The sequence below is a fragment of the Vicia villosa genome, linkage group LG1 (genome assembly GCF_029867415.1).
Source record: "Vicia villosa cultivar HV-30 ecotype Madison, WI linkage group LG1, Vvil1.0, whole genome shotgun sequence".
NCBI lineage: Eukaryota > Viridiplantae > Streptophyta > Magnoliopsida > Fabales > Fabaceae > Vicia > Vicia villosa.
Window position 1 is genome coordinate 251,707,894 of NC_081180.1, and position 14,870 is coordinate 251,722,763.

The 14,870-nt window shown below is 32.1% G+C and overlaps 1 protein-coding gene across 1 annotated transcript; it reads left to right on the plus strand.

Moving 5' to 3' along the window:
* Positions 1-1,156: 1,156 nt before the first annotated feature.
* On the plus strand, positions 1,157-7,549 carry LOC131645191 (transmembrane 9 superfamily member 1). The gene is made up of 12 exons (XM_058915855.1): positions 1,157-1,365; positions 2,489-2,681; positions 2,781-2,885; positions 4,617-4,634; positions 4,724-4,821; positions 4,913-5,065; positions 5,199-5,333; positions 5,446-5,612; positions 5,822-5,916; positions 6,016-6,389; positions 6,619-6,892; positions 7,023-7,549. Exons 1-12 carry the CDS (start codon positions 1,294-1,296, stop codon positions 7,088-7,090), a joined length of 1,752 nt encoding a protein of 583 aa, XP_058771838.1. The 5' UTR covers positions 1,157-1,293; the 3' UTR covers positions 7,091-7,549.
* The last annotated feature ends 7,321 nt before the right edge of the window (positions 7,550-14,870 follow it).

Below are 14,870 nucleotides of genomic sequence, written 5' to 3' on the forward strand. Positions count from 1 at the left end.
GCTTCAATCAGACAACAAATCTATTGTTGCGAAGCTTAATGGTATGCAGAGTCAAAGTGGAGCAGTCAGTGAACTGCTGAGAAATATTCGATGTCTCCTCAAAGATGATATTCAAATATCCTTCCATCCTATTTTCCGTGAGGCAAATAAGTGTGCTGATGCTATGGCTAATCTTAGTTCGCCTCTCGAGCCTGGTCTCCGGGTCTTTGAGTTATGTCCTGTTAGTTTTTTTCCTTTGCTTTCCTTGGATAAGCTGGGTGCTGTCACCCCTCGTGTGGTTGTGTTGTAGTTTTCTTTTGGGCTAAGGCCCTTTTTTGTATTAAAAAAAAAAAGAAAAAGAAATCAACCATAGGTGTTATATTCTCTCAGGTTTTCCTCTCAGGCAGATTCCTCAAGGCGTCAACCAACCTTTCTTTAAGGGATTTCATGCTTCTAAAAGCTGTTAGAGTTCACATATCTCATGCAGCTCATCTTTACATCAAAAGGTTTTATGTTGCCATTCTCTTACTAACTAGATAAAAGGAAACATTGACGGGGTCTGAATTAGAACCCGCAACACGATTGTTTATGTTGCCATGTTTAGGGACCATAATGCCAACCACGTGGGCAATTCTTCTTGCTTTCTCAGTCTGAAAATGCATTATTTGCAGAGCTCATGGGTGCAATCATTAGAATGAAACATGCTATCACTTCCAAATGACTGGTTTTTTTGGTTCATAATCCAACTCCATGCTAGTGGTTAAAGCCATCTCAAAGCCAATTTAATTTCTTAGAAAAGATAAGTATTAAAATAGACAATTACATTCTTGACCTAAAGTCAAATAATCTTATGGTACTCATACTTATAGAGAAGGTAACAAGTGTGTAGACACAACTTAAAAATTAACATTTAAAATTTACACTGGGTGGGATCACATACACAACCCAATATATGGTAAAGATTTCGATAAGAACTTATAGGACTTCATAACTCAAGTTTAGACATACTTTTTTTTTTTCATTTATAGCTTGGGCTAATTTCCCTCTTATATTTAAAAAAAAAAACTTTAATAAAATAAATTAAATTTTAATCATAAATAACACCCCCCTTTTATGTAAAAAAATCCTAAAAATAATACTACAACTTACATTAAAAAAACAAGGTTAAGTTGAGTTGAGAAGAGAAATGGGGGCAGTGAGATAATAGAGTCTCAAATTCTTCAAGGTTAAGTCCTCTTTTTTGTTTCTCTCTCTACATTTCTCTTTCTCTCTCATCATCGTTGGAGATCCATCTCCTCCACCACAACCACCACCATGCTCCTCCGATTCTCTCTCCTCCTGCTTCTCCTCCTCTCTCCGGCCTTCGCTTCTGAGTCAGATCACAAGGTCAGATTTCACGATTCCCCTCCTCGATCTGATTTTACGAATTAGATCCACCTTTCAATTTTCTCAGCTTTGTGATTTTGTTTTCGTTTCTGTGATAAATCCGAGTTGCATAGTTGAATGTTTTGGTGTCAGATCTCAACTCTTTGCTCACTCCATTTCATCATGCACGCTTTTTGTTTGTGCCTTTGATTTGGATTTTTAGATGATTGCCATTCCCATTCAACATTGATTTCAATTTCAATTTCAATTTCAATTCATGATATTTGATTTGTTTGAAATTACGCAAACATGTAAATTCACTTGCTTTTGTGTTTGTTAGATTAGAGTGTGCAATTATTCATTGTTTTTGTAATACTAGAGTGATTAACTAGCTTGTTTACTTTAATAGATACCTGTTATTCTACTGTTGTAACGCTTGGAGGCATTGGTTGATATTCAACATTAAAGGAAATTCATTGTTGTTTGGTTCCTTTATTTAGTCTTGATTTGTTGAAAATTGCAAGAGGGTGGGTTTTAGAGTTATTAGCTTAGTATTTTCTTATGTCTGTTGGGTATATTTTTATTATTCCAAATGTTGAAATGGTACACCTATGACATACCTATGCATAGCGGTGCTTAGGTGTCAGTCTTCCATTTCATAGGAACTTATTAGTTACTAGTGTCGGGTCTCGCTTCATCTGGACGGTGTTTGCATGCTGTAGGTGTGTTATGCATGAACCATGTATCTTAAATTGATTCATGATTACACAAAATAATTAATATCTAGAATGTACTAGTAAATGTCTTCAAGCAATTGTAGCCTATTTAGCATAGGCACAACAGATTAAAGGCATATGACTGACACATGTAGTTACATTTAATCACTTTCATTTCCTCAATTTTTTACCTGTGTCTGTGTCTACGAGGCAGTGTCAATATTGTATTTGGTATTGTATTTGGTATCTGTATTGTATTTGGTATTTGTGTTTGTCTCCGTGCTTCATAGATTGTATCTGTGATTCTTAGACCTACTCTCCTTTTCTTGAGCTTATTGTAATGATTAATTACGGGTCTTTTTATATGTAGCTTCTTGCGGGTAATATTCATCTCTTTAAAGCATGTGGTTTGTTTAATTTTTTTGCAGTATCAAAAAGATGACACAGTTACCCTTTGGGTGAACAAAGTAGGTCCTTATAATAATCCACAAGAAACATACAACTATTACAGCCTCCCATTTTGCCGTCCACCCGGTGATGCTCCTCACAAGTGGGGTGGTCTAGGCGAGGTCCTTGGAGGCAATGAACTTATTGATAGCCAAATTGAGATAAAGTACCTAGGTATGCTGGCTTATTATGCCCTATTTATTTCCTAGATGACCTATCACTCTATCAGTAGGCAGACAGGCTTTAATAGCTTTTTTTTTTCTCTTTTTTTAGGGAATGTGGAAAGGACCACTTTTTGCCGCTTGAATCTTGATGATGCAAAGGTTAAACAGTTCAAGGATGCAATAGAAAATAATTACTGGTTTGAATTCTTCATGGGTATGTTATGCGTTGTTTCTTTTCTTTTCCTATTACTCTGCGAATTGATAAAAGAAATGTACTTATGGGGGTAGTAAGAAAGTTTATAACTATTTAGAAGCTAGATGTATTTGTTTGTCTTTGTTCTTCTATAATATGAAAACGGTGGGGTAAATAATATCTTAGGCAGAAAATATTGGCTGGCTCTTAGAACCCAGTATAGACAAACTACTCAAAAAGCACGGGATGGTTTTTTTGTTGTTGAAAGAATTACTGTCATGTCTATCCAATCAGATGCTTTGATTCAACTTCAATGAGGTGCCATTGGAAAAGGCCAACAGTGTTTTAACATGTCTTTTAAAACAGGAAAGAAAATGAAAACAAAGTGGTGCTTCTAAAGTTGAGAATAAGAATTTTTTTCTTTCGAAAACCAAACAAGCCATTAGAAACTTTTATGTGTAGTCATTTCCTGCTAGGCATTCTTAACTGGTATTATAATGGCACCAGGTCCTACAGAGCTTCTTCTATGTGTTGGGCCCACAGACCATGTTTTGTAACATTATCTTTTTTAATCTTAATCTTTTTTACATTCCATGCTAACATCCTATTTGATTACCTTTCTAATCTCCTTTATCATCCCTTTCACACATTAACATTTCCTTGGATCTCCTCAAAACCACCCAAAAAATATCTCTTTGAAGGAGTATTTTTTTTAAACCCTCAATAGTCACCATTTTATACCAGGGTTGTTAACTCGTTTATTTCTATTAACTTTCCTCTCAAACCGTACTTCCATAACCAATACTCTGCTGGGTGGTTATATGAAGCAGGCAAAGCTGCTACCTGGCCCTCTGCGGGTTACAGGTTTTTGGGGCCAGCCCAGCTTAAACGAAACTTTTAATTTTTACCTAAAAAACTGATTTAAAATACGTTGAAAAAATGTCTATTCAGCAACATCCGTACCTAAAAATGGATCTTCAGCAACATAGATGTGCAGCAGTAGTCAACACTCCCAATTACATTAAAAAGGAAGCATGATAGTTTTAAATAATTGAGGGGAAGCCACTACCCAGCCCAGAGGTATATAACTACTTGAAATAACAATACACAGATACTGCTTTTTTTGGTGGTATATCATAAATAATGGGCCTAGTGTTTTTTACTTTTTGTGTGTGGGTTGGGCAATGGGCAATGTATTTGCTGTTTTTTTTTTTATATATATAATAAGTGGGGTACTCTGATTAGAGTTTGAGCTTCAACAATGTGGGCCGGAAAACCTGACTTGAGAAACATGCTTAAAAAGCTGTCCTAGCCCAGTCATTGTGGGTTTTTTTGGGCCGGCCCAACCCATTTTGCCAGTTCTAGTATTACTGTCTTGGCATGACTTTGCAGTTTATGCAAAGTTGCAAACTTTTCTTTCCGATTCCCTTGTCAGAAAGACATCAATTTGAGAGCAAGCCACACCCCACACATATAGACTTCCCTTCAAAAGTATAAAGATGATTAGTTTAAAGTTCTGTATCGAGCATTTTTCAATACCTAGCCATATGGATTATTGGGGAACTGAAATTATGTTTTTTTTTGTTAAGTATAACAATGTGAATGAGAATTCGTTCTTTGTGTTGGTTCTTATTATTTGTTTTCATTTTTACTTATTTATTTTCTAAAATTGCTGAATAACTTACTCTTGCCATTGTTTCTTTCTTTGGTTGTTACATATGTTGATCTTCAATGCGCTAAACACAAGTTCAGATGATCTTCCATTATGGGGTATGCCTACAACTTCCTTTTTCTCCCCAGCTGTTATCGTTTTGCATTTCATTTGTTCATTATTGAAGGGTCTCTTATTCATGTTTAAGGGTATGTTGGGGAGCTGCATCCTGATAAGAACAGTGATAGTGGCAAGCATGTCCTTTACACACACAAGAACATCATTGTTAAATACAATAATGATCAGGTAAGATAACTGTTGGGATATCTTTGCTACTTTGTTAGCTGTTTTGGGGTTCATGAGGTGCCATATTAAAATCCTCTTTTTTCATTTGCAGATCATTCATGTGAACCTTACCCATGATGACCCAAAATCTTTGGAAGTAGGAAGATCGTTGGACATGACATATTCTGTCAAATGGATTCCCACTAATGTCACTTTTAGACACCGGTTTGATGTATATCTGGATTATCCATTCTTTGAGCATCAGGTGAAAAATAAATTCTGCCTGTTGTATTTAGCTTGAATTGGTGCTTATTATTGCCATTGTTTACATGCAATGTTCTCATTCTTGTGTTGTGGCCATGCCACTGATCAAACTCTGCTTCTCTGGCTTTTTGTAGATTCATTGGTTTTCCATTTTTAACTCTTTTATGATGGTTATATTCCTAACTGGATTGGTGTCTATGATATTGATGCGAACACTGAGAAATGACTATGCAAAGTATGCTCGGGAAGATGATGATTTGGAAACTCTGGTAAGGCTTTGTTAACTTTTGTTTTTTTCCATGTATTTGTGGAATATATATATATGGAATTTCCATTGTGATTCTGATGATCAATTCTTTGTCAACACTGAATTTTTTTTAGGAAAGAGATGTCAGTGAAGAATCTGGTTGGAAACTTGTGCATGGTGATGTTTTTCGGCCTCCTCGCAATCTTGCACTTCTTTCAGCTGTAGTTGGTACAGGTGCTCAGCTTGCATTGTTGATTCTTCTTGTCATCTTGTTAGCTATTGTTGGGATGTTGTATGTTGGGTAAGTACTTGACCTTAAAATAGATATAATGTTACTTTGAATGATTTGATCAATGATTGTGTACGTTACATGCACGTGTTATCTTCTACTTGTAGGTGTATGTTTTGACTATCATTGAGTGATCCATTGCTATAGTTTTCCTGTTGAATGTATTTTGTTTGCTCATTTTTTCTTCCTTCATTTTTATGTAAATTTCCTTTAAAATGCAGCCGAGGAGCCATTGTCACAACTTTCATTGTATGTTATGCTCTCACATCAGTTATTTCTGGTTATGTAAGTGGGGGGATGTACTCGCGTAATGGGGGTAAGACTTTGCATTGACCTCTCCTGTATGTTCTCTTCAAGTTTGTTTGGGTGACTCGCCCCTCTTTTTCGATTGTCATGACTATGCTCATCTTTTCAGGTAAAAGTTGGATTAAATCCATGATCCTTACAGCGTCTCTGTTCCCATTCTTGTGCTTTGGAATTGGATTTATCTTAAATACCGTTGCTATATTCTATGGATCTCTAGCAGCAATCCCCTTCGGTACAATGGTGGTTGTCTTTGTTATTTGGGCTTTCATCTCTTTCCCTCTAGCACTTCTTGGCACAGTTGTTGGAAGAAATTGGAGTGGTGCTCCAAATAATCCCTGTCGCGTCAAGACCATTCCTCGTCCTATTCCTGAAAAGAAGTGGTACCTCACACCCTCCGTAGTTTCTCTGATGGGTGGACTGCTTCCTTTTGGCAGTATATTCATCGAGATGTATTTTGTATTTACTTCCTTCTGGAATTACAAGGTGAATTACAATGCAATAACTTATTTGAGCAGAAAGTTAAATTTTTTCTTCAATTCTTATCGTTCTTGTGAAGATTTACTTGCACTTTATCAGAGCAGAGCCAATAGTTATTTATCATGGAGATTTTTCTATATGATGATTTTTCAAGTAGCAACACTTATTCATGTCAAAGCTGAGTAAACACACGCACTATCTTACTTGTTTTTTCCTTCCACTTTGTGGCCAACAGGTGTACTACGTCTATGGATTCATGCTACTAGTTTTTCTGATTCTCATTGTTGTTACCGTATGTGTGACAATTGTGGGGACATACTTTTTATTAAATGCTGAGAACTACAACTGGCAATGGACTTCTTTTCTTTCAGCAGCCTCAACTGGTGTTTATGTATATTTTTACTCAATATACTACTACTATGTGAAGACAAAGATGTCAGGCTTCTTCCAAACTAGCTTCTATTTTGGATATACTATGATGTTTTGTCTTGGACTGGGAATTCTCTGTGGTAAGTCTTCAGTTTAATTTCATTCTTCGTTGGAATCACGTATCCACTCTGCAGAAGGGATGTAGGATTCCTTAATCACATGTTGAATATGTTATAACAATAATTGTTGACGTGTTCTTCAAATGTGCAGGAGCTGTGGGTCATCTTGGTTCGAATTTATTCGTGAGGAGGATCTACCGGAATATCAAGTGTGACTAAGGCTTCTCTGCGTCGAGACCAGAGCAATTCCATATGTTTATTGCTGGAGAAATTAATTCTTGGAGGAAGCTTCTGGCCATGTGTGGTGACCAAGCAATGTTTATAGGTAGTATGATGGGTTTCTGAGGATGGGAATGTATTCTTTCTCTATATCAGGGAAGCCCCGAGATTTTTTCCCCTGGCTGTAATTGAAAGCCTTGATTTAGCATGCTGCAGGGATTGATCTTTATTATATAATTCATAATTCAGATAGTAAGTAGCTAGCAAAATATAAGACTCTTGTGGTTTCTTTTTATTACAAAATAGATTGCTCAATCGACGAACTGATGTCTGATTCCCCGCGGTTTATCTATTGTACGATGAGGGGATGAAGTCTATGAATTTTGTATCAAATCTGTTCTAACTACTTCCTCCACACATTCCTTCATGTTTTAATCTTAAATCATGGACAATTTTTCAGTTTTGTCTTGTATTGTTTCTGAGGATGTGAGTACTTACAGTGTCTCTTGTCTGCTTGTAAGGAATGCAATTAGAATAGATAAACAATCTGTGTTGCTGCCTGCTCAGCTTCTTATCCTTGTTTAAATCATTTTTGGCTATATTTGGATGTTTCCATACAATATATATGGGGTTTAAAAATGCAACACTGCAAGGAGGATAAACATTGAATGGACTAAAGAATAGCATTTTGCCCCTCTTTCAACTTTCAAGTCTTGAGCAGCAAATATTATCTTGTATTAGAATTTGACATAAATTAATAAATCTATTAAATTAAATTAAATTAACCATTTCACAACTGCCTTTTTTATTTTATTTTTAATTTTAAACATGTGAATTAGAAATCAAGTGGTGGTTAAGGAAATTTTGTTAGAGTGGAATTTATTAAGGGCTCATTTGGTGGATAACATAAATTTAATATATGATTTCAATTTAGTAATTATGAAATTTATCATATTCTATTTCACTAGATACATTAATTTTGAATATGAGTTGGGTTAGAAATAAATTATTCTTATAAAATATAATAATAAATAAATTCAATTAAAATATAAATAAACAAAAAATTGATATTAATTTAAAAAAATACAAAGTAATTTTTTTAGTATTAGAATATTTTTATTAAATTATTAAAATTTACAAATATACGGATATTAATTTAAAGTTTTTTAACATTAAATGTATTTTGCTTTCAAGACTAGTTTTTCCATTTAATTATAGTATATATTCATGATTGATTGAATATTTTTATTTAATAGTATTGGTAAATTTTTTAAAAAGATTATACATTTATATACTTACTTATTTTTTAGTTTTTAGGTTGATATAAAAAATTTAAAAATATTAAAGTTAATTTTAAAAACATTTTTTTTAAAAAGGTAATCTTATTATTTGAATATAATATATATTTATTAGTATATTATTATGAGATGTGTATCAAATATGATATACTAAAATATTATTTATCAATGTCATTCATATTGATCTCATGCATCCAATAATTATCAATAATAATGTCCACTAAAATTATTTTAATTATGTCCACTAAACATATTTTAAAAGTATTCAAGTTCAATGTTGGACTTATAAAGTGATTGCTAATGATTTGAACATTATGTGTGGAGTAATTTGACTACTTTGTAATTTCATTCATAATCACTTTTGCTACTTTTCATATTGATTAATCACTACCCAATCCACTCTTATAAATAAAATCAAGGATTGTATTATTCGCCTGACATTTGATAAAGACCAATTGATTTGAGACCACTCTATTAGAGAAGGCAAGTAGATCCGCACCCGAATTTGAATTGATTGGATTTGGGTTCGGGTGTCACGGGTGCGAGTTTGGGTACTGTGAAATCTGCATCCGAAATTACACCCGCTTTTATATATATATATATATATATATATATATATATATATATATATATAAATATCGGGTTTTTTCACACAAACTCGAACTCACAGTAAAATACATTTTTTCTACAACTTTCCACAATATTATATATATATATATATATATATATATATATATATATATATATATATATATATATATATATATATATATATATATATATATATATATATATATATATATATATATAGAGGAGGGATCAAATTACACCCGAAGAGTTACACCACGAGTTACACTCGTTCAATAACTACATCTCGAATTAATATTTTATAAATTCAACCGTTGGATTGAAACATAATATCATATAGATCATACCTATAAAGTTTGAGCTTAATCTATAATGATTTACTATGTCATTGAATTACATTAAAATTAACGTTATATGAAAGCTCTTTTTGACGTTAATCTTTGGATATCTTGATGATATAGTAAATCATTATAGATTAAGCTCAAAATTTATAGGTATGATCTATATGATATTATGTTTCAATCCAACGGTTGAATTTAAAAAATATTAATTCGAGATGTAGTTATTGAACGAGTGTAACTCGTGGTGTAACTCTTCGGGTGTAATTTGATCCCTCCTCATATATATATATATATATATATATATATATATATATATATATATATATATATATATATATATATATATATATATATATATATATATATATATATATATATATATATATATATATAAATGTAATTATTGAACGAGTGTAACTCGTGGTGTAATTCTTCGGGTGTAATTTGATCCCTCCTCATATATATATATATATATATATATATATATATATATATATATATATATATTGGAAAGTTGTAGAAAAAATCTATTTTACTGCGGGTTAGGATTTGTGTGAAAAAACCCGAACCCAATGAATGTGGGCGTGAGTGTTATTTTGTTACCCGAACAATATTTGTGGTTGAGTTTTGGTGTCGATTTCGAGTGCGGATTTAAATAGTGTGAAACTCGCATCCGACCCGTTGCCATCCTTATCCTCTATCTTGGAAGAGCTATTTTTTAAAGATGTTTATGCCATCAATTTAGCTCCCAATCAACTTGTTAGATAAGTGAAGAAAATTTGGTCTAATGTGATTTTCCTACCAAAACTCTGTAATTTGGAAAAAAAAATTATAATGCTCCGGTGATAATCTCAAAAGGATTCACTAATGCTTTGAAGACATTCACCATGGTGTCATGTTACAACTACTCCACTAATACTTTTGAAGACATTCACTATCTCTTCTATGAGGGCTCTTTTGCATAATCATAACTAGTCAGAGACCCGTGCTGTCGCCCGGGTATATTATTTGTGGTGTAATATTTTTTTAATAATACGAAAAATATGAAGTAATGAAGTTTGACCAATTTACATATAGAAATTAACAATTTAAAAAAAAATACTCAGAAGATATTAATAGTAAAAAAATTAGGTTTTAAGTTAAAATAATGATCCATATAAAAAAGTTTAAGATAGGTCAAGAACACAGTAGCAAAATAGGGTCAAACATTGAATTAAATAATTGACGACTTAACAACAATAGAGGATAACATGATCCATTATATATTTCAAAAAATACAGATTTAAAGGACATGTGAGTTGGAAAAAAATAAAATTTTATAACATGGCCCATTAAATAAAGGACATGTGAGTTGGAGAAAAAAATTAACAAATACAAATGTAAAATTTTAAATATAAATGAAAAATATGAAATAATATACTTAATTGTAAATTGAATAATAATCATATAGATTTAAGTGTATTAAATAATATTACGGGAGAAAAAACATTTAAAAATAAGAATTTTGTCTCTTAAATTAAGATAATGATCGGTTAAATTAAAAACAATATTATGTTGATAGTGACCTCTGAAATATAGACTCTGTGTTTATGACACTTGATTTTGTAAAAAATAGTGATAGTGACCCGTGAAATTGAGAATTTGAAATATTGCTTGTTATTGTGTTAAGTTATGCTCACTTTTTGTGATCCAATTATGGGCAGTATAAAGTTGATAGATTAGAACATTTTTCTATGAGAAGTTTTATATCAATATTTTGACACTAAATTATAAAGCAAGGAAAGAAGGATATTTGTATGAAGAATGTAGATACAAATTTATAGAAAGAGCCTTTGCATATGAATAGAAAAATGCTGGAGTTCAATGATTTCACTTAAGTCCATTCTTAAAATTTAAAGGTGAGTGATTAAGTCTTGGACTGTGTATGTTCTTGCAGCATTATTGGAAGGATCACATGCAAATGAGGTTTTGAAATTTCTCTTTATGAATTCTGTATGATAAGAATAGTATGGAGGTATATAATAAAATCTAAAACTTTATAAATAATTTAATATACAAAATATTTCTACATATCAATATTAATGTTAAATAACTCTCTTCTTATTTCTCTGTACATTCTTCACTTTCTTATCCTCCCACCATGCTTTGTTTTGCAAATATCTATCTATCTATAAAGTTGAAAAAAACACACAATCCATTTATCACTTCTATTTCTTGTCACATTTCAACATTCTTATATATGATACAGAAACACTTATAGCAACTTCATGAACAAAATCCTTATGTCAATCAGAAGAAATGTTCTAGGCTTCCGAATCGGTATATGTATGCATGATGAATATACTTCGAATGCAATCGTATTTCAATATTTCCTCCCCCACCAGTCCCAGTTGGAGGATCAATCGAAATCCAAAGCAAAGCAATAGTAATGGAAAGCAGCCCTGACCAAACATAAACAATTGTAGGAACCCCTAAAGAACATGCTTTCCAACATCTTGTTCCACTGAGGTATAACACTGTAAACAGAGGAAAAGTTGAAAAGAAATATCAGACACCAATAATTAGAAACATCATATGCTTAACATAAGAGATGATTAAACTGTAAAAGTACACCAACCCAACCATGCACAATGTACCTGTACCATAACCATTCTTAAGCCTATCATAACACATACTTTCAGTTGAAAAGATCAGATATGAGCTCATGAGGGTACCTAGGATAACACATGAAAAAAACAACACAGACAAAAAAATTGCAGTTTATTATGATGTAGGATGATGTAGTAAAATGTTTATCTACAACAATTTTATATACAACATTGACAAAGTAAAATGTTTATATATCAAAGAACATGATTCTTTCCGTCTAATGTTAAAAGCACCTTATATAGATCTGGACGTCGATTACGGAATACCCCCCCAACAATGCCTCGTGGATTTGATTTTGTCCAAATCAAATTCAGCAATAAGATCTGCTTCCTCTTTATCATCACAGAATATGAAACAATTTCTCCGGTAGGCCCTGTTTGCTGAAAGAAAAGTCTTTTATCAATGGTTAAAGAGTAACATTTGTTTTCATTCTGAAAAGGAAACAGTTCAGTCAAATTACCTACTATGAAGGAGTTTCCATAAAACTTTATTTCACTTTTTCCATGCTCAGTTTCAATTATCTGGCTTCCTATCCTATTTGAAGCCACCAGACGTACCTGCATTTCCAAGACTTGATCCATAAGATAAAGGACTACCTCGACATGAAAAAAAGGACTAATTTGAAACTAAAAATGAATAAATGACTTATTTCAGCAAATCAACTTGGAAGAGCTATTGGTGTCGATTTCGAGTGCGGATTTAAATAGTGTGAAACTCGCATCCGACCCGTTGCCATCCCTATCCTCTATCTTAGAAGAGCTATTTTTTAAAGATGTTTATGCCATCAATTTAGCTCCCAATCAACTTGTTAGATAAGTGGAGAAAATTTGGTCTAATGTGATTTTCCTACCAAAACTCTGTAATTTGGAAAAAAAAATTATAATGCTCCGGTGATAATCTCAAAAGGATTCACTAATGCTTTGAAGACATTCACCATGGTGTCATGTTACAACTAATCCACTAATACTTTTGAAGACATTCACTATCTCTTCTATGAGGGCTCTTTTGCATTGCAAATTTGAAACTGATTTTCAATCATAACTGAGAGGTCCTTGGACCTCACTTTGATGCACAATCTCCTTTTTATAATGAATAGAAATTGAAGCTCACAACTTAAAGCTTTAATACTATCAACAATTATTAACATTAATTGGTACATCTATTTTTACATAAACAAAGTGAGTTTCTCAATCTAAAAGCACACAAGTTGTGAATTTATGTGTTGTGCAAGTATAATTATCGATTGATTTTTATGATAAAATCTAATGACAATTGTCAAACAACTATTATAGATGATAGCTCCATAAGTCAAACGATTTTTAGATTTTGATAGCCATTTTTAAGAGTTCTTTGTGACATTTGTCAAAAGGGGAGTTAAATATAACTGCCTAGTAGTTCTTGATGATGACTTCAGATCAAGATGAAGATACCTCAAGCTTCATTAGTCAGATAATTCAAATGATTCAGTTGAAGTGGTCATCAATCGTTGAATCAAGTAGAAGATTGAAGTCTGAAAATAAGAAAGTGTAAAAACTCGTCTGGTTCTATGCTTAGCATCTTAAAGTGATAAATTTAAATTCTAAAAGGACAACAGTTAGTCTTGAAGTACTAAGGAAATCACATACACCCATAAAATCTTTTCAACCCCTCTCTATTTTTATTAAAACTTCTTAAAAACTTATCAAAGCATGTATTAACTTGATTAAGGTGTGTTTCTAATCAATTAAAAAAGCTAACACACTTCCTAATCAATTAAGTATTTGGTCAAGTTGATTAAAGTAAGGAGAAAGACCTTCTAATTGATTAGAAAAACTATTAGTTGATTAATTCATATAGCCATTTTAGGAATTCTTTTTCTCGATTAGGATTGCCACCTTTTGAGGTGTTTTAATCGATTAAAATATGTGTTAATCGAATAAATAATTTAATTTGACCCATTGATCATTTTCTTTTTGAGCTAAAATAATTTCTATATAAAGAAGGTTTCTCTTTATTTTATTTTACACCAAATTTATGGATATAAACCTCTTTATAATTCTTCTGTCATAGTGTTGAAAGACTCAAAAGTCATTAATCTAAGAGTTCTGTTGTAACTGGTGACATGTTTATTTTGTTTTATTCAAGAGTGCAATTTTCTTGTGAATTATCTTTGTAAAATATTTTAAGGTTGTGAATTATCTTTGTAAAAGATTTTAAGGTTGCAAGTTATACCTAGAAATAAAATCTTAGGTGAAGGTTCTTGAGTTAAGCCTATGTAAAAGCTCTATCTGTTTGTTGCTGAATGTTTGTGGGATGATCCTATAACAGCTCAAGTGTGATTTTGTTGGAACTCTTAAGAGTAACTCTTGGGGGACAAGAGTAAGTCAAGTAATTATACCAAACATGTATAATTATTTGGTGCACTCTTTTTATCTCTTCTCTCTTTATTTTATGTTATTTATTTTCTTCACTATGTTTATCTCTTTTCATATCCATCTTCTTTCTACCTTTATGCTATTATTTCTCTGTTTATTTATATCTCTCAATATTCAAGATTTCAAACTTTTTTTTTATAAATTAATTGCCAATTTCAAATATCACAATTCACCCATCTCTTACGTTTGGAATCATCTGGTCAACACAAGTTAACTGAATTGTTCCACCTAAGTATTATTTTAATGCAACACGAATGATGCATATAATGAATCTGGTTCTCCAAGACTCACCACTAGTGTTGATAGGCTCTTTTATGAGAGCTTTACTAATTACCTTAGGGTCTATAACTCTTTTTATGCGAAATTAATAATTATTGGTTGTTGATCTATTAGTTGCTGATCTGCAACCACTAAGGGACAATTATGCAACCATTAATAAGGAACATCCATCCAGACTTTATAAATGTATTATAAGAATACATTTATACTT